The following is a 19,146-nucleotide window of genomic DNA, read 5'->3' as shown; positions in this document are numbered from 1 at the left end:
TAGGCCTGTTAGTCTTACATCAGTGGTATGAAAGCTTTTGGAAGAGTTGTAAAGGATAGGGTACTTAAATACATTACAAATCACAATACTGTGAGTTTGTGCCAGTATGATTTTATGCGTAACAGATCTTGCCAGACAAATTTAATTACCTTTTCTGAGGAGTTGAGCAGGAACCTCAACTCTGGGATGGCAGTGGATGTCATCTACTTAGACTTTTCTAAAGCACAAAAAGTTAATGATAACATTGAGGGATATTGGCCTGGAACATAATATTTGTACTTGGATAGAGAACTGGCTGAAGTATAGATTACAGAGAGTGGAAGTAAATGGGACATTTTCTAATTGGGTCAGTATTGTTAGTGAAGTAACGAAGGGGTCGGTCCTTGTGAGTGTATAGATAGGTCAGTATGTGTTTATGTATGTGAGTGTATAGATAGGGCAGTATAGATTTGTGTGTGCTGGGTTCAGTTGGAAGAACTTAATGGACTTTCATGGAATTCATGATGCACAAAATAACACATAATGCATTGTTATGTGTCCAAGCCTTAGTTCTTGTTTTTCAGGTTAATAACCTCTTATTAACCTCTAAGGGTCAAAATAGTTATTATCGATCAATGAATGAAAATTAATGTTTTGTAGCCAATACAGTACATTTTGCAGAGTATAAAAATTAGCAAAAAAACAGGTATTTATAAAAATTATACTTTATTGCTTTCCTTTTAAAAAAAATACAGCAATATACACAAGATTTTTAAAAATTCAACTCTTTTTGGAAAGATATCACCACTGTTCATCTACCAGTAGAAAGCAATGGAACAATATTCACATGTATGTGATTTTATTACAGTGCTATGTATTACTGGGCCAAATTATTATTGGCACCCGCCCCACAGCTTAAGCAGAGGCTGGAGAAGCAGAGCTGTCAATCATTGTCCTTGAGCTCTTTTAGAACTGTAACTCCCATCATCATCACGTGGAAGTACAATACGGTACTCCCATCTCCTACCTAGACTAATAATGAGATTCTGTGTATGTCCATTGCACACTAGAAGTGGCAGCATAGCATTAAAACGTGAAACTGATTATAGATTAGTATTGGGAATCCAAGTCTAATGCAAGGCAGATACCGAGAGAGGCTTTGTCAGGTCCAAGACAAATCAATGACAAATTAAGTTTGATACAATGGGGCTGATTTACAAATGTGTTAAATTAAACAAGGGCTATTGCCAATAGCAACCAATCAGCAATCAGATCTGAGCAGTCTACAATGAAAGCAAATACCTGATTTGTTACTAGTGGCACTTACACAAGTTAGCACCTGTGTTTATAAATGAATAATACTGTAGGTGCAAAATTGCCATAGTGCAGATACCAGCAGTTGGAAAATGAGAGAGAAGGAGATCTAGTTGGTTGCAATGGATTACTTAAACATTGCAATGGTATACTTAAACATTGCATCTGGCATCTGCACTAGGACCACCCTTTGTAGTCATGTTGTATGATCATTTATAAAAGTGTTAAATGTATAACAATAAGGTCTTGGCTACTAAGACAGCCCCTTGTAACCACTACATAAAGCTGACATTTTTGCTTCCTCCTAGAGGTAATACTAAAACATATTCAGCTTTTCAGTCAATAAGCAAATGTAATGTATAAAGAACCAATCTCGGCAGCAACAAAGGTGCTTCTCTCCTGACCTATCCCATTTAACTTCAGACAGTACATCAGGACACTGCAGTGATTTCTTCAATGATTACCAAACAAGTCACGTTGCTTTAAATTTATTTATACTAGATATACCATGACCTGGATGAATGAAAATCTTCATAGACATTTCTTTAATGCCTGTCCAGCAGCCATTGTACAAGAAATTCTCCCTGGCCTTCCTCAGTCAGACTGATCTCCAAGAAGATTTATTACCACTATAGTAATGAGAGAAGTCCCCAATCTCAAGGTTGGTCTTTCCTTTTGCTCTTCTGGATATTCTAATTAAAACAACGTCCATTCCTTTTAAAACATCACTTCTTCAGAGCTGCCATAGTCACTTTCTGCCATATTAGTGGCCTGGTAGTTTAGAGGTGGCATGGGTGGTGGGCTACAGTTTGCATAGGAAGGCTGAGCTACACTAAGGCGCACACTAAGACGCCGGTAGCCATCATCAGGCTTATGAGTTAAGCACTCAGATTTGAGAAGCTGAGAAGGATAGTAGCTGATTGCAGTATACTGGTCTAGGCAGTGAGGAGGCTGAGGGAGAAAATCATCTAGGGTGCTGTTGCTGTAACAAGCAGGTATGGGGGATCTCTTGTTGATGGACTCCAGTGGAAATGGAAAGCCCCCATACAGATTGTCAGACTCTGTTTCCTTGGGAAGTGGAGGGACTGGAGGGGCTGAACTGTGCTTAGAAAGAGTATGTGTGCTCTGAACAGAATCATAGGCTTTGAATCCTTGTCCATTTGCAGGTGAATAGCTGCATGGCCAGTATGGATTATCCCCAGTGCTACCTGCAATACAACAGACAGAAAATACAGGCGATCAGTAAGATTATCAAACCAGGCTCTTTCTATAAGAACTATCAGTTTATAGAGTTCTCAGTTATATCTGGACAATCAGGGCTAGTCTTAGGCTAATCACACCGATTGGGCCATCTATGTAGTTTAATCTGCATTTGATCTTGAATTTTTGGTGTTTTTTTTAAATTGTTTAGCTCTTTGTTTATCAGCTCTCCAGTTTGGAAGACAACAGCTATTTGGTTGCTTTGGTCCCTAGCAGGGGTTTATAGATGCTCCCTCTAAAGGTTTTCACCTCTTGATGGCTGTACGCATTTCTTGAAAAGACTGGGCAGAACAGTTACAGAGACCCCCCAAGAAAATGTTTCATCCTTCTTGGCATGTTGGTAGGCTACCCTAGCAATGATGTTTTACAATGCTCATGTAGGGCAAAATTACACTGTATTCACCTCTCTGGGCTACAGTTTTGTTATTCTCCTTGAAGTAATTCTGAAGTAGTGTACTATAACTAGGCATCTCTTTTGCTAGTATGTCCCTAGTGTAAGTGTGTTATTTCAAGCTATGAAAATGTTTCTCAAGCAGTGAGGGGTTGCAAAGCTAGTTATTCCATTGCTATGTTTAGAGAAAGGGTCATGCTCCCAGACTGTAGTATGTAGACTGAGTGACAGGAATGTTCCTTGCCTGAACAGGAATTTTGGTCAAAGGTGGACATAAGCATTGCGTTTGGCACCTTAACAATAATGGTATTGATAATGAATGCAAGAATATGTCTCTTTTATGTTTTGCCTGTTGACTAGTGAATAAGAGTTAGGGGCAGATTTATTGTTTAGTGTAAGAAAACAGCAGCAAAATTCGGCACACATCACCAGGCTTCGCCATATAAAAAATGGCGAAAAATCAGCGTAATTTTTATGTGTTATTCCTTCTGCTGGAACTTAAAAAAACGTAAAATCAGTGTAAAATCTGGCATCTGTACGGCAAATTTCTCCATTTATTTTACACTGCTTTTTACAGCGTTTTTCAGCAAATTTCATCTTACACAGCATAATAAATATTAAATATATTATTGTCCAGACTGGGGACCCTACCTCCAGTACTTCTCGAGGAGGTAAAGGGGTGCATGTAGCAGTGCCAGCTGAATGTGGCAGCAAAATGTGTGAAATGTTTGAAGCACAATGTGCTTACTACATTAAAGGAGCCAAAATTCCAGTTTAAAAAAAACGGAATTTGGCTCTTACAGGTATCTGTAGCTTTTTGGCCAGAGAGCAAAAGTTCAGTGCTGCTTTAATTAGTGTAATGCTCCCCAATTATAATCCTTTACTTGTAATAATTAAAGACTTTTTCACTGTCTAATAATGACAGCAAAATCATCCATGACATTCCAAAAGCTAAAAGCGAGAATAGTTTTCAGTAGGCTCTATAGTGCAAAGCATTCCAAGCCTTCAGAGGGGAGTAAGTGGTAACAAACTGGCTATTGCACAACAACAGCCACTAGATGTCAGTAGTAAGTGTGCAGTGTTTCTTTTCTACTTGTCTGGATCTAACCAGAATTCAAAAGGTAAGGGTAGATTTAAAAACCATTAAGTATCAATGCTTTGTATTTGATGAAGGTTAAAGAGATTTGTAAGTGTCATCTTCACCACTCATGCAGAAGGATACACAATAATACATGGGGTGGGGGTCAGGGGATATTTTCTGGGTTTTCAATATGAAGAGACTGTAGGAACCATGGGGATGATTTGCTATGAGATATCTTAGAAAGGAAAGGTACTTACTGTCTTCACAGTCCCAGTGGTTCTTGGCAATGGATTCATTATCCGAGCTTGATGGAGGTGCTGGAGGTAGATTAGGGGCCACGCTGCAAACAGCTGGTTCTCGGCCACCTTGTGGCTTGCAAAATGTGAGAAGCTCTGGGATTGGCTGACGCCGTGGTTGCCCCTCTGCATCCAACTGGGTACGACCTAAAGCACTGAGGATGTTGAGTTCCAAATGAGGCACAGGTGTACCGACTCCTATGTCTCTGGACAAATGGTGCTTTAGATCTGGGTCCTCATGAGGGGCAGGCTTATGTTTCACATTTTTCTGACATATGCGCTTTCTGAACACCACAAAGAGCCCAACAAGAAACAAAACAGCAAGGAGTCCTCCAAGAATTTCAACAATCTCCTGGGGTCCAGACACCAAAATATATCTGCTGTTTGTAGTAGGGGTCACACTCTCTTCGCAACTGCTGTGGTTGCACTGATAATTGGGTTGGCAGGAAGTGTCCAAGCAGTCTTTAATTCCAACTTCACACCTTGACATAATGAGAAAGAGACACAAGTAAAACATTATTAAATAGAGATGCTGTAGGACATTTTAAGTAAAGAAGCTCTCATCTATCTCCATCAATTTCTTTTTTAGGTGCTCCCTATTTCCTTAGTTAAAGGAATACCTTATTTTATAACCTTTTATGCATAATGGGCCTTCTTATGCTGTAGCTTCCAGCTGTGGAATGTATCAGTGTTTGCAGATGACACAAAACTCTGCAGACCAGTCAATTCTATCCAGGATGTGACATCCTTTGCAGATGACACAAAACTCTGCAGACCAGTCAATTCTATCCAGGATGTGACATCCTTTGCAGATGACACAAAACTCTGCAGACCAGTCAATTCTATCCAGGATGTGACATCCTTGCAGCAGGATCTTGACCAACTGGCAATCTGGACGGCAAAGTGGCAGATGAGATTTAATGTGGATAAATGTAATGTCATGCACCTGGGATGTAAAAATATGCAAGCCACTTATACCCTTAATGGGACTGCACTAGGCAAATCCATAATGGAGAAGTTCACAAAGGCCCAAACAGCCTCCAGCAGGCCCAATAAATAATGACTGTCTATTGCATCTTACAGCAGCCGCCGAATCTACAGGTCCAGGTCTGGTTTTATTTCACAGGTAGGAGGGAAACAGATGCTGAAAAGAAGCAATGGCATAGCCAGAAGTTACTGGAGTAATACCAATAGTGCCGATTGGCTACTGGCATTACAGTTTTAAATGTGTGCAAACTGCATCTAGCATTTTCATAGTGGGGGTTGCATTACCTCAACAACGTTTAAATAGCAATTGGCACATTGGGTACAAGTCTGGTGGGCCTACACAACCCACTATGGAAGGTATCTCCAGCATTTCCCCAGTTCAGTTAAATGCCATCCATCAGAAGAGGCAGGATTGATACATTGGCAATAATGTGGAAGTGCAGGAATGCTTTTGGTTGCAAGTACCTTAATGAATTACATCAATATGCCCTTTGCATCGTGTCCATTTTAGAGCACCGCATTTGTAAATTACCTCTTCTGTTTTTGCCCTAATTAGAAGTACATAGAAGATACTTTAAAGGAACAGTAACTCCAAAAAATGAAAGAGCTTTAAAGTAATAAAAATATAATGCACTGTTGCCCTGCACTGGTAAAACTGGTGTGTTTGCTACAGTTACACTACTAAAATTTATATAATAAGCTGCTGTGTAGCCCCGGGGGCAGCCATTCAAGCTGGAAAAAAGGAGAAAAGGCACAGGTTATATAGCAGATAACAGACAAGTTCTGTAAAATACAATAGTGTTTTATCTGTTATCTGCTATGTGCCTGTGCCTTTTCTCCTCTGAATGGCTGCCTCCGTGGCTACATAGCAGCTTATTTATATAAATTATAGTAGACTTTCTGAAGTAAACACACAACTTTTACCAGTGCAGGGCAGCAGCACATTACATTTTAGTTACTTTTATACACTTTCATTTTTTGGTGTTACTGTTCCTTTAAAAAAGGATTGAGAAGCTGATAATATGGAACCTTCTAAATAGTACTTAGCTGTTTTTGTCTCCCTGACTACAGAGTAACACTGAGAATAAAGGAAGCTTCAGTACTCAATTCATGCCTGCACTAGACATTTACTTTCCTTTATATGCTCCTGGTTCTATTTTATGAAAATTAGACAACAAGAATTCCCATCCCAGAGCATGATGTGCTATCTGTTATGGTACATTGGATAATTAGCCTTATTTTATTACCTTTGTGTACTCTGCATATACATTTTAGCCATGTATTTACTATAATGTAATCACTAATTAGTGATTAGACATAATATTTGCTGTCTGGTCCTGCTGTTTCAGGTACATTTCCAGTACTAACAGAGAACAATACAGTTTGTATATTTAAAAGAGAAGGAAAGGCTAGTAAAGAGCTAATCTCAAGCTGCAGGCATACCTTCAGTTGTCTCAATAGTGCCCTTAAGTCTCCCCATTTTTCACCTGTTCACAATATCAGAAGCCAAACAGGAAGAAAAAACACTGAGCTGTGTAAAGAAAGTTCCCATAATGCCTCACTCCTGCACAGACACCCAGACCAAGTGAACATGCTCAGTTAGTAAGACTATGAGGAAGCTTCCTGCTGATTGGCTCAGATCCACATTCCTAAGGGGTCCTCTTAGAATGAGTTCTTAGCATTCTTGAGGGAGGGGGGAGCAGGAGAGAGCAGAGAGCAGAAAGCTGCGTGTCTCTGGCAGAGGAATTACAGACACAAGAAATCTTTTTTCAGAGAAGTCAGTGCAGCATTTCTGTGAGTGCTTATGGCTGTATTTACATAAAACTTTCTGATAAAGCTTACTTACTGTAGTTTTTACCTTTCTTTCTCCTTTAAAAACAAATCTGTCTGGGATACTCAGGCTTTCAGCTGTCACTGTCACTAAAGACCCTTAAAAATGTAAATGCAGCCTGTAGGTATAGGAGTGAGATTTTCAGAGGTGACCCCCCCAGATAATTTAAATACAGAATACTAATAATGCATGGAAATATGCATTCTGGGAGCAGAATTTATATATACGGATCATAATAAATAGTGCCCTTCCTATGAAATAGTGTTTTACTCTGATTATTATTTGACTTATTTGCATTTTTGTCATAGGATATTTTAATAGGAGAATAGATATCTATTTTTCATTTAAAGAATATGATTAGTGACTAAGCTTGCAGTTTGAGCATTGTCCAAGTTGTCATTTTCTCAGGCTGAATGCCGGAAGCCCAATATCTATTCCTATAGCAGTCCTATTTTTACTAATTCCTATAAGATGCTATCAGGGATGTGGGTTAGTGAGCCAGGAGCCATGGACTTTTAAAACTTTGAGCGGGGCTAACAGAAAATCACCTGCAAATCAGGTTCTAAGCATGGCATTTCTGCATTAGACAAAAGTTTGATACTGACATAAATGGTCAATAAACCCATTACCTTCCTTTATAAAAAAAAACTGTACCTGGCATTACACCTGTGTGTTAGGCTTACTGTGCTCAGGGACAAGTGTAAATTAGCAGCTAGGAGTGTAATAGACATTATTGAGGCTTCTTTATACTATCAGATTACTTATCCGCTTTAGACTGTATTACCTGTGGAACAGCAGATAGATCCATGCACATTTGTGGTGTTAACAGCATTAGAGGAACCAGTTGATAACTCAGTTGCTGTCTTTTTCACAATCCCTTTTAATTTTAAGCATGAGCTATATTATCTCTCCCATCAGTGTTGTTGTTCTGTGATGTTTTATGGAGCATTTGGCACAGGCGAGTGGTCAAAAAGGTGTACTGCAGGTCACATTGGGATCTTTGATCTATAGTAACTGATTTTAATCTATAATCTGGACAATTTAGCCATTAAAGTCTGGTGCCTTGACAAATGTCAGCCCATATAAGGCTACCCGTATGCAGAGCATAGATGTTGTAGTAGTGATCATTTCTCAAGGATACAGATAATTTTTCATAGGGAAGAATGGGAAACAATTCAAGTAGTTACAGACACTTGAGACGGGATCTACTTGAGGACCTTTCCACTCTCCAAAAACCCATGACAGCACCCAAATAGATTGGCCCTACTTGAAGTGGCAATAGCTGTGATGGTGTTACTGTTAAGTTCATAGTCTTTGTGAATTGTCTAACTGATTAATTCTCATCCTGATCTAGTCTGGTGTGAATACAGCATGAAAACCGTCTTTTTGCATGGTGAAGCTGAGATTGCCTTAAAGAACCCACCACCTATTTGTTCTAATTTCGGTTTTAGGAGCTTCATCCCAAACCACCATTTCATTTGCTAGGTTGTAAGATAAGTAGTCACTTGGAGTGTGTTTGCTTAACTGTGTAAGTTATGCCCATATTGCATATAAGGTTTGCCATTACCTCATGATGATTGCACTTTCCAACATTTTTTAATGATTCTTAACACCGAATATTGACAATATCCCTAATTCACACCAGTCAGTTAGCTACAAGCATGCCCCCATATTTCTCCTGAACCCTGCTCAATTTTGTATGAGCCCACTCATATTCAGGTCCACAAATTATGACAGTCTCTAAACATAGACAATTGTGATAGATAATCTTACATAATTCTCTCACCAAACTGCTAATGTAGACGGAAAGATGTGTTCCAAACTACAGAAAAAAAGCAACTGTGAGCTTGAGAGAAAATTGTGAGTTTTCCTTACCTGTCTCCAGTATGTCCTAATGGGCAACTACACATGTATCCATTGGACATGGGGGTACAAGCCCTACTGTGCAAGCAATGAGAATGGTTGCAGGGGTCTGTTCCTTGATCACTGAATAGAGAATGACTGAGGCATGAGTAACCTGGGGTGGAAGGGGAGAGCCAGTTACTGAATGTGTCCATACAGTGTTTAACTAGCAGGAAATAACAAATTTCTGGCACCAGTTTTACATATTTTTAAATAATGATTGTGAATTGACACCATTGCTCTGTGCCCACACATAGGGTTTTAGCAGGGGTCTATACAAAGATATCAGTTTGTACTAATATATATATATTTTTTTATTTGGATATATATATATACAAATCCTACCTCACAAACAGCAAAATAATACAAAATAATATTACCCTGTAAGAATGAGCAGAAATGCTATGGGCATTCTCTGTCAATGCCTTTAGACCTCAACCTCAACATTCCATATCCATTCTATGGTCTCACCTCCATAAGGCAACTCTGCACATATTCTGTCAGATGGGCAAGGATTCTTGGTACAGACTCCATGTTGCTCACAGCATGGTACAATGCCTTTCTTACTCACAGGCTGTCCAAGACTTGAAAGGGTCTGTCCATTAATACTGATGTCATCCACACAACCTTGGAATCCGTTGGATACATAGTCTGATTCTTGGATGACTCCACCAATAAACAGATTTAGCAATGTCGACTGGGCAGGACAGGGTTGGATAGGTTGCCTGGTGTCATTATCATCAAGTCTGAGCAGGACAAATGGTCCAGTTACCTCCAGTAGTACATTGTGCCAATATCCATCATTTAATGTTACTTCTGAGACCAATTCCTGGATGACATTGTCTATACATTGCTGTTTGAAATGTAGAGCCCCATTATGCAGCTGTAGGGTAAATCATAAAGGTGTGTTTGAGTAATTTATTATGGGATGCAAAATTTTACATTACAAAGATCAAGCTGAGACCACTTTTAAGTAATGCTTAAATTCTACAAAATTCAAGAATTTTGGTAGAAGTCTAGAAGTCTAAGGGTTTAATTGGCTTGCCAAAGTACCAGTATCTCCCAGTGAGCCTGAAACCAAGGGCAAGTCCCCTCTTTTCTTATTTTAACCATAACAGCTGATGTGACCATAGGGTTGAATCACTAAAGGTCGATAAGTTTTATCGCACTTTTTTTGCGTTAACATTGACGTGAAAAAAATGCGCGATTCGCGAAAGTATTATCGCATGCATTAAATCGCATATTGCGTGCGTTAATTTATTCGCAACCGCATGCGTTCATTTTATTTATTCAAGTATGTGTTGGGCCTAGAGTGATGCAGCCTCCAGTTTGCAGGGAAATGGTCATTTTCATAAAAGTAGCTTTTTTTCGCACGCGGCGACTATTTGTGCGTGATGCATTGATTACCACGCGTTTCGTCAAATACCGCACGAAAATAGTCTTCGCGACTTAAATAACGCAAGCAGCATCGCATCTAAATTAACGCAAGTATGCTTTTAGTGAATCGTGAGTCAAGACGCAAAAAATTAGATGCAATAAAATTTTTAACGCATGCTATAAATAGTGCACGGTTTAACGCACTTTAGTGAATCAACCCTCTTGTGCCTTAAAGGAGACATATTGGATAAATGGTAAAAACCCTAATTTTGTAGGCAATTATGAATAATATACGGTGTTGGTTTCACTTTGTGCTAAAAATTAATCCTATCTGTAAAAATGGCCCCTTTATTGGAGCTCCCTATAGATCCTATCACTTCTGTGTCAGAGTTTGAAATGAGGGGTGGGCGTGTCCTAACGGTCCCTGCCAGAAGCACAGTAGGAGGGGGAGAGCCAATCACAGCCCTGCACTCACACAAGCACAGACAGGCTTCAGTTCCCTATCAGGTCAGCCTAGCTGCTGATTGGTTCCTATCCTACAGTGCAGTGTACGGAGGGCCGCCGGCTCCCCAGCTCATCCAGAGAATTCAGCCAGCAGGAAGTGAAACGGATGGGCGGGGCTAGTGGGGTTTTGGGCAAATTTCTCAATAAATCCGAAACACAACTCTTTTAGCACAATATATCTAGAGGAGTACAATTCCCTGGTACATTGTTAATTTTTATAGGATATGTCTCCTTTAACACAACATTTGTTTTTATCTCTTCTGCTCTTATTGCTAAAGCTGGCCATGCAACATCTACCAATGTATGGCCAGCTCAAGTCTCTCAATGTGCTCTCCAGGCAGTAAATGTATGGGAACCTGTAACATAAAAGACAAATGCCTTCAATGTGATAGGTTCCCATATACACTGCTCAAAAAAATAAAGGGAACAAAAATAAGACATCCTAGATCTGAATGAATGAAATATTCTTATTAAATACTTCATTCTTTACATAGTTGAATGTGCTGACAACAAAATCACACAAAACTTATCAATAGAAATCAAATTTATCAACCCATGGAGGTATGGATTTGGAGTCACACTCAAAATTAAAGTGGAAAAAAAACACTACAGGCTGATCCAACTTTGACGTAATGTCCTTAAAACACATCAAAGTGAGCTCCTCATACCACAGAATCCTTGATTTGGACGCAAATGAAACATAGACCAATTATCAATAGCCCTACGCCGAGGCACTCATTGGCAATCTGGGACACTTATACTGCCCTATACAAACTGCACTCGCCTCATACCCCAGTATCGCCATTATTTAAGCACCCGCAATTTATACCGGGACAGCAATCTTGCTCATTTCAATGGTGGAGGGATCAAAACCTTAGGAGAGTTGGAAACTTGCTTACTGTGAGAGGCCCCTTCACAATTGACTACTTGAAAGAGAACTATAAGCTCCCAAATTCGGAATACTTCCGGGCATCCCAATTACTTCACTTTGTATCACAATGTTGGAAACAAAACACATCTCAATCCACAAAACAAACTTATTTTGAGAAATGGTGTACAGACGGTATCACAATCTTATATCAACACATTAACTCCCCTAAAGAACTACTAAACATTCAATATATCAAGTCATGGAACAAAGAACTAAATAAAACTCTCGGGGAATCCGACGAAGAAACTATGGGAAAATATACGGAAAAGCTCAAATAACACAATTTTATTGGAAGCAGGCTACAAAGTTCTTTTCCGATGGTATCTTACTCCTAAGAAACTATCACATATTTATCCTAACACTAGTGAGAATTGTTTTAGGGGGTGCTCTACACCAGGGACCATGGCCCATATATGGTGGACATGTCCACAAGCAATTAGATACTGGATACGGGTATACAACATGATATTTGCTGTTCTAAATGTTAATCTGCAAAAAGACCCATACGAGGCACTAATGGGAGCACCAGTTCAAGGGGTGACCAGCACACAACAGAGATTAATCAACCAAATATTTTTAGCTGCAAGGCAAGTCCTAGCAAGATCCTGGAAGTCCCCATCTATTAACAATAACTTACTTAAACCCAAGATTGATTGGATATTTACAAATGAAAAGCTAACTAGTATTGCATTAGATAAATACCCACTGTTTCTTAAAATTTGACAACCATGGATTGAATATAGGTTTGGAGGAACCCTTTCTACTTCGATATTATCTGCCTAATAATTAGTAGTGAAATGTTTTTAAGTTGAACTATGTTTAACACTATACTCCTCTGTTATTAACTACCCCTTTGTTTTCCCTGTTCTTCTCTGATATCGTTCAACATATCGGGTTCTATTAACATTAGGAGACATATTCGTTATTGTCACTCGCTGGACCTAATATAATGTTTTGTGATAAGAAAAAAAAAAAAAAGACCGCAACGTAGAGTACAGCAAAATTATGTAACATCATGACATTATTTCCTGAATGTTAACAATTGAAAAAAAATGCAACCTTATGTATGTAACGTAACATGTTTAACTGATTGCTATGAAACAATAAAAAAAAAATTAATGATAAAAAAAAAATAAGTCAAAGTGAGGCTCAGAAGTGTGTGTGGCCTCCACATGCCTGTATGACCTCCCTAAAACACCTGGGCATGCTCCTGATGAGGTGGCAGATGGTCTCCTCTCAGACCTGGACTAAAGCATCCACCAACTCCTGGACGGTCTGTGGCGCAATGTGGCGTTGGTGGATGGAGCGAGAAATGATGTCCCAGATGTGCTCAATTGGATTCAGGTCTGGGGAACGGGCGGGCCAGTCCATAGCATCAATGCCTTCATCTTGTAGGAACTGCGGACACACTCCAGCCACATGAGGTCTAGCATTGTCTTGCAGTAGGAGGAACCCAGGGCCAACCGCACCAGCATATGGTCTCACAAGGCCAAAGAAATGCCACCCCACACCACACATCATGCTGGAGGATGTTGCAGGCAGCAGAACGTTCTCCACGGCGTCTCTAGACTCTGTCACATCTGTCACATGTGCTCAGTGTGAACCTGCTTTCATCTGTGAAGAGCACAGGGCGCAAGTGGCGAATTTGCCAATCTTGGTGTTCTCTGGCAAATGCCAAACGTCCTGCACGGTGTTGGGCTTTAAGCACAACCCCCACCTGTGGCCGTCGGGCCCTCATACCACCCTCATGTAGTCTGTTTCTGACCGTTTGAGCAGACACATGCACATTTGTGGCCCGCTGGAGGTCATTTTGCAGGGCTCTGGCAGTGCTCCTCCTTGCACAAAGGTAGTGGTCCTGCTGCTGGGTTGTTGCCCTCCAATGGCTTCCTCAACGTCTCCTGATGTACTGGCCTGTCCCCTGGTAGTGCCTCCATGCTCTGGACACTACGCTGACAGACACAGCAAATCTTCTTGCTACAGCTTGCATTGATGTGCCATCCTGGATGAGCTGCACTACCTGAGCCATTTGTGTGGGTTGTAGACTCCGTCTCATGCTACCACTAGAGTGAAAGCACCGCCAGCATTCAAAAGTGACCAAAACATCAGTCAGAAAGCATAGGAACTGAGAAGTGGTCTGTGGTCACCATCTGCAGAACCACTCCTTTATTGGGGATGTCTTGCTGATTGCCTATAATTTCCACCTGTTGTCTATTCCATTGTTGCTACCTAACGAGTACAGGGCGGATATTTTCAGCAAACAGAAAAATTCCGCCCTACGCCTCCTACTTGTGCCTGCACCCGAATGAATGGGATACGTTTGGGTGCAGGCACATGTAGTGGAAATACGCATAAAAACGCAAGAGTTTGAAAGTGGACAGTTTGATTTTACAGAAGTGTGATTGACTTGGAGTTACATTGTGTTGTTTAAGTGTTCCCTTTATTATTTTGAGCAGTGTATTTACTGCCATGTATCTTGTGATTGAGACACTTTCCTTGACCCTAAATATGTGTACAAAATACCTTCCGCAACAGAGAAACAGTAATTTAATGTAATAGGGACCTTAGATTGTAAGCTCCTCTGTCAAAGGGACTGATGTCAATGTATAATCCAGTAAAGTGATCTAAAATATGTTGGCACTATATAAATAAAAGATAATAATGATAATAATAACAGAAGTAAATACATTTACACAAAAAGACATGATTATATAATTTTTTATTGTATGTAGATACCGAGAAATAAAAAGTAATTTTAAAAAAATGTCAACCCAGCCTTCAGCCAGCATAATAAATAGGTTTATAATAACCTGACAGAGAGAGAAATCTATAATTGCACATGAGCATGAATTACAGATCAAACCGCTTAAACCTGTTTCTGTTGAGTGTTCTATTCGCACTGAATTAGAAGAACAGCCTTATATTGGCTAATACACACAGAACCCAATCTGACTCAGTAAGTGTCTATATTGAAGCAAATCTGCACCTTGCTTGAAGGACAACTAGTATATATAATTTAAAAAAAAAAACTTTAGTTTCTATTGTCTCCTTCCAACTTAAAGGGGACCTGTCACCCTAAGAAATAACTCCAATTTATTTTCTATATTCTTAGTTAAGCAAAATAAAATTTACTTACTCTATATAAACAAAATAAATCTTGTTTCCTTCCATCTTGGAATTACACAATCACAGCAAACAGGCAGCAGCCATTTTGTGGACACTGTTATGAAGGCAAGCCTTGTATCATGCCAAAATCTTTTTTCTGTGCCAGAATGGGGGACCAGGTGCCCAGGCCCATGCACTCGTTTCACAATTAGATGATGAGGAGGGAGGGGGAATCTGAGATGTGCAGTGACATCTAGGTAGTGCTAAATGGAAAGCTAAAGTTATTGTCTGCCCCGCCTCTATGCCTAAGGCATAGAGGCGGGGCAAGCAATATATGATTGACAGCTGGGATTTTTAAATTCCTTTTATAATGGGTTTGGATGTGTTAATATAAAAAATAATTTGGGTTTCATGTTTAATTTGAAAAGGACTTTTACTATACAACTTTTTATGTCTGGGTGACAGGTCCACTTTAAAAAAAGGACACGGCAAAGCATATACAGTATATAATAATGCTACCAAGTTATCGTTCATATGGTTTCAACTGGTAGCCTTTTAATTGACTTGTTTAAACTCCTCTGACAGCATTCTTGTTATGGCATTTCGATCAATCTTAAGATTCTCAGAAAAAGTGTTTTTTTTAATTGTTATTTTTATAGCAGAGCTTAATTTATTTTCCCTCTAGGCATGATGAGGGAACATACCTTCTCTGCATATGTGCATTGATGCATATGAATGGGAGCTGCTATGATGAGGCCACTAAATACCTTTAGTAGCCAATACATTTACATCGGATGAAGCAAGCTGCATGTTTTTTTGCCGACTCACATAATATTACAGGTATGGGATCTGTTATCCGGAATCCTATTATCCAGAAAGCTCCAAATTACGCAAAGTCTTTCTCCCATAGACTCCATTTTAATCAAATAATTCAGATTTTTAAAACTGATGTAGGGACCCATAGGGTTAAGCTCCCTATGGCTTTATCCCCTACCTCTTCACACCTTTACTGTTATTGGGCAAAGCCCTTCTACTCAGGTTCAGTTATGTAACTCTATCCCTTATAGGTTTAAACCGGTTGACCACTCCCCTTGCTGACTGATATAGTGTCTAGCAAGGAGGAGTGGCTTCCTCTTTTGGCTGCATGTTGTGTCCCAAGCAGAGCTCCATCTGAGCCTGGGAGCAGACTGTAGGCCCCAGAAGCCGTTGTGCCCTAGAGGACATTTTGCCTCTAGTGAAAGTCGGGAACAGGGCCCCATGAATGAGGATAAGCAAGCGCAGCAGATTTATTAATAACACTCTCTAGGAGAAGTGAGCATAGTCAGCTCTAGCTAGAAAGGGCAGCCATTATCCCCACCAAAGGAGTGATTAGATCCAGGAGTAGTTCTCCTATCCGGCAATGTTGCCTCAGTGCAGGGCCACGGAGTAGAGATAGTGACAGGCAGGATAACCCCTGATCCTACTCACCCGTAGGACTCATCCACTAGAGGTTATCAACCTGAAGGAGTCCCTACTACTTGGACTACCTCCCAAGGGGTACCGGTTGATAAGGTGTGTATCCCGGCCCAGACTCTACCAAGAGGCCCACCTCTTGGTAGAGTCTGGGCCGGGATACACACCTTATCAACCAGTACCCCTTGGGAGATAGTAAAAAGGTGCATACTCTGTCTTCTGCATCAGAGCGTATTTCAATTGTAGCATCTATACTGCTTGTGCTTGTGAGTATATGATTACCCTGATTTCACCACTGCTTGTCTTGGACAATAAATCTGTATCATAGTTCACCATAAGAACCTCTCTGGCGTCCATTTATATCATCCACACCACACAACCTCAGCAAGTTGTAGTTCAACTACACCCTCAGCTCCTATTCAGTTTCTCCCACATAGCGGAGGCCCCGCCTAAGAATTAAGGGTCGCATGTAACACATGCTCTACACTACGCCTGGGTTTGGCCAATCTAAGCCAAAATAGTGTTACACTGATTTCCTGTTTCTCTGTAATAATAAAACAGTACCTTGTATTTGATCCCAACTAAGATATATATTAATCCTTATTGGATGCAAAACAAACCTAATGCATTTCATTAACATTTTATTGATTTTTTAGTAGACTTAAGGTATGGAGATCCAAAGACCCCTAATCCTGAATCCTTGGTCCCGAGCATTCTGGATAATGGGTTCTATACCTGTATATCTTTATTTGCAGTTTTCTTTTTGGTTTTAGATTTAGATATTGACATTTGACTGCACATTTGTTGTCCCTCTGCTTTATTTCTCTAAATTTACAGTTTTAACCTTTACATTAACGTTCTACATTAGGATTTATATGCAAAGTGCAGGGCAGGGTACAAAGTGCAAAAGGCAAAGTGCCCCCTAATGTCATTCAGATGATAGGGAGTGACTTATGGCAAGTGGTGAGGACCAGTTCCGTCTGCTGAAATCAGAATTTTCTCATAGGCTGGTCGTACACAGGCCAATATAAGCTACCTGTTCAGCCCCTCCAAACCAAGTTGTAGGTTATTGGCCTGCGTATGGTGGCTTTCATTATTATACATTAATCTTTAGGGCAAAGTATTAAACTAAGAAACTTCAGGGCAGTGGCCTTTAAAATGCAGATAATTAATTCCAATATTGAATGGAATAATAAAGCAAATATATTTATCCCTGTAAGGGCAATGGCACATACAGTGATTCTAGCCTTTAGCACAAATAAACACTCCAAATTTAGAATTGCTGCCCTTCAGTGTATCTGTTTGGCATTGTGAATAATTGACAATGAATGTGCAACCCACATCCTGACAGATGTTCTAAACTACTACAGGTATGGGATCCCTTATCCGGAAACCCGATATCCAGAAAGCTGAAAATTACGGAAAGCCTGTCTCCAATAGACCCCATTTTAATCAAATAATTCAGATTTTTAAAATGTATTTTCTTTTTTCTCTGTAAAAATAAAACAGTGCCCAACTAAGATATAATTAATCCTTACTGGATGTAAAATAATCCTATTGGGTTTAATTAATGTTTTATATATTTCTTAGTAGACTTAAGGTATGAAGATCCAAATTACGGAAAGACCCCTTATCCGGAATACCCTTGGTCCCAAGCATTCTGGATAACAGGTCCTATACCTGTACTAAATATTGAATGACAAGGGATACTGGGAATTGTAGTTCACTGTAGCAGGGATGCCAACAATGACTTCCTAGAGATACCTGTGTGGGTATCAACAATAAACAAATGCAAATAGATACTCAGGCTCAATATTGCTTAAGATATATATATTTGGTACACTATTTTAAAGAACAGAGAAAGAAAAATCCTGTTCCATTTTGAACTGTTCACTTCTCACCTAACAAATGTACGACATTCCTGATTAGAATAAAGGGACAAGTCTCAACTTCCCGTGCTGCAGAGACTTAGGGCAATACGCCCTGCTCCAACCTGCTGATCCGTACATCCTTGCTTCATGGGCACAAGAGCATAGCTTCCTAAAACCATGACAGACCCATAGGATCCCCCCATGGCAAAAAACATTACTGGTTATGGACTCAAATGATTAAAAATCCTATTTGTTTAAATAGTCAGAATGAAAAATGCAGCGATTAGCAAGGGACAGATGCTACTTTCAATAGCATTTATATTTACAAATAACTTGAAAGCCATTGAAAATGTATAATTAATGTGTATTGGAAAGTTGCTTAGAATGACATTTTCTTTCATTCAGATCAGGTTGTTAAAAGAATACTGTCATGGGAAAGCGTGTTTTTTTCAAAACACATCAGTTAATAGAGCTTCTCCAGTAGATTCCTGCATTGAAATCCATTTTTTTAAAAGCGCAAACAGGGTGCCACAGCCATGTGCTCTGATAAACTTCTTTCACACTTTCTGCTGCGCTGCAAGTTGGAGTGATATCACTCCCCCACCCAGCAGCTGAACAGCATAACACTCAAAAGTAAGAAATCCAAGTCCGACTTGGGACTCCTCCAGTTACATGGGAGTAGGAGAAACAATAGCTTAGCTGAAAGCAGTTTTAAGGTGTAAGCGCTGGCTCCTTCTGAAAGTGATGAGCGAAATTTTTTGGCAGACATTGATACGCTCTGAATTTCGTGATTCACCATTGGCGTATTGTTTGATGAAACAGGCGTGAAAATTAACTGCAGAAAAATTTGCAGCGCACCAAAAAAAAT

The 19,146-nt window shown here is 39.8% G+C and overlaps 1 protein-coding gene across 4 annotated transcripts in view; it reads right to left on the bottom strand.

The window, feature by feature from the left end:
* Window positions 1-688: 688 nt before the first annotated feature.
* Window positions 689-19,146, bottom strand: part of fat2 (FAT atypical cadherin 2) — a 98,417-nt gene continuing 79,959 nt past the window's right edge. For 2 of the 4 annotated variants that reach the window (XM_018092823.2, XM_018092824.2), the window contains exons 21-24: window positions 9,513-9,924; window positions 9,015-9,156; window positions 4,283-4,803; window positions 689-2,501 (exon numbers count right to left, since the gene is read on the bottom strand). In XM_018092823.2, coding sequence (XP_017948312.1) covers window positions 2,011-2,501; window positions 4,283-4,803; window positions 9,015-9,156; window positions 9,513-9,924 — 1,566 coding nt within the window. In that variant the 3' untranslated portion in view covers window positions 689-2,010. Of the gene's footprint in view, window positions 2,502-4,282; window positions 4,804-7,118; window positions 7,258-9,014; window positions 9,157-9,512; window positions 9,925-19,146 lie in introns of those variants that run through there. The other 2 variants (XM_031898702.1, XM_018092826.2) reach the window with 2 other exon arrangements.

This window comes from Xenopus tropicalis, chromosome 3 (genome assembly GCF_000004195.4).
Source record: "Xenopus tropicalis strain Nigerian chromosome 3, UCB_Xtro_10.0, whole genome shotgun sequence".
Classification (NCBI taxonomy): Eukaryota; Metazoa; Chordata; class Amphibia; order Anura; family Pipidae; genus Xenopus; species Xenopus tropicalis.
Note: the sequence above shows the minus strand (reverse complement) of the source record. Positions and strands in the feature narration are given on the sequence as shown.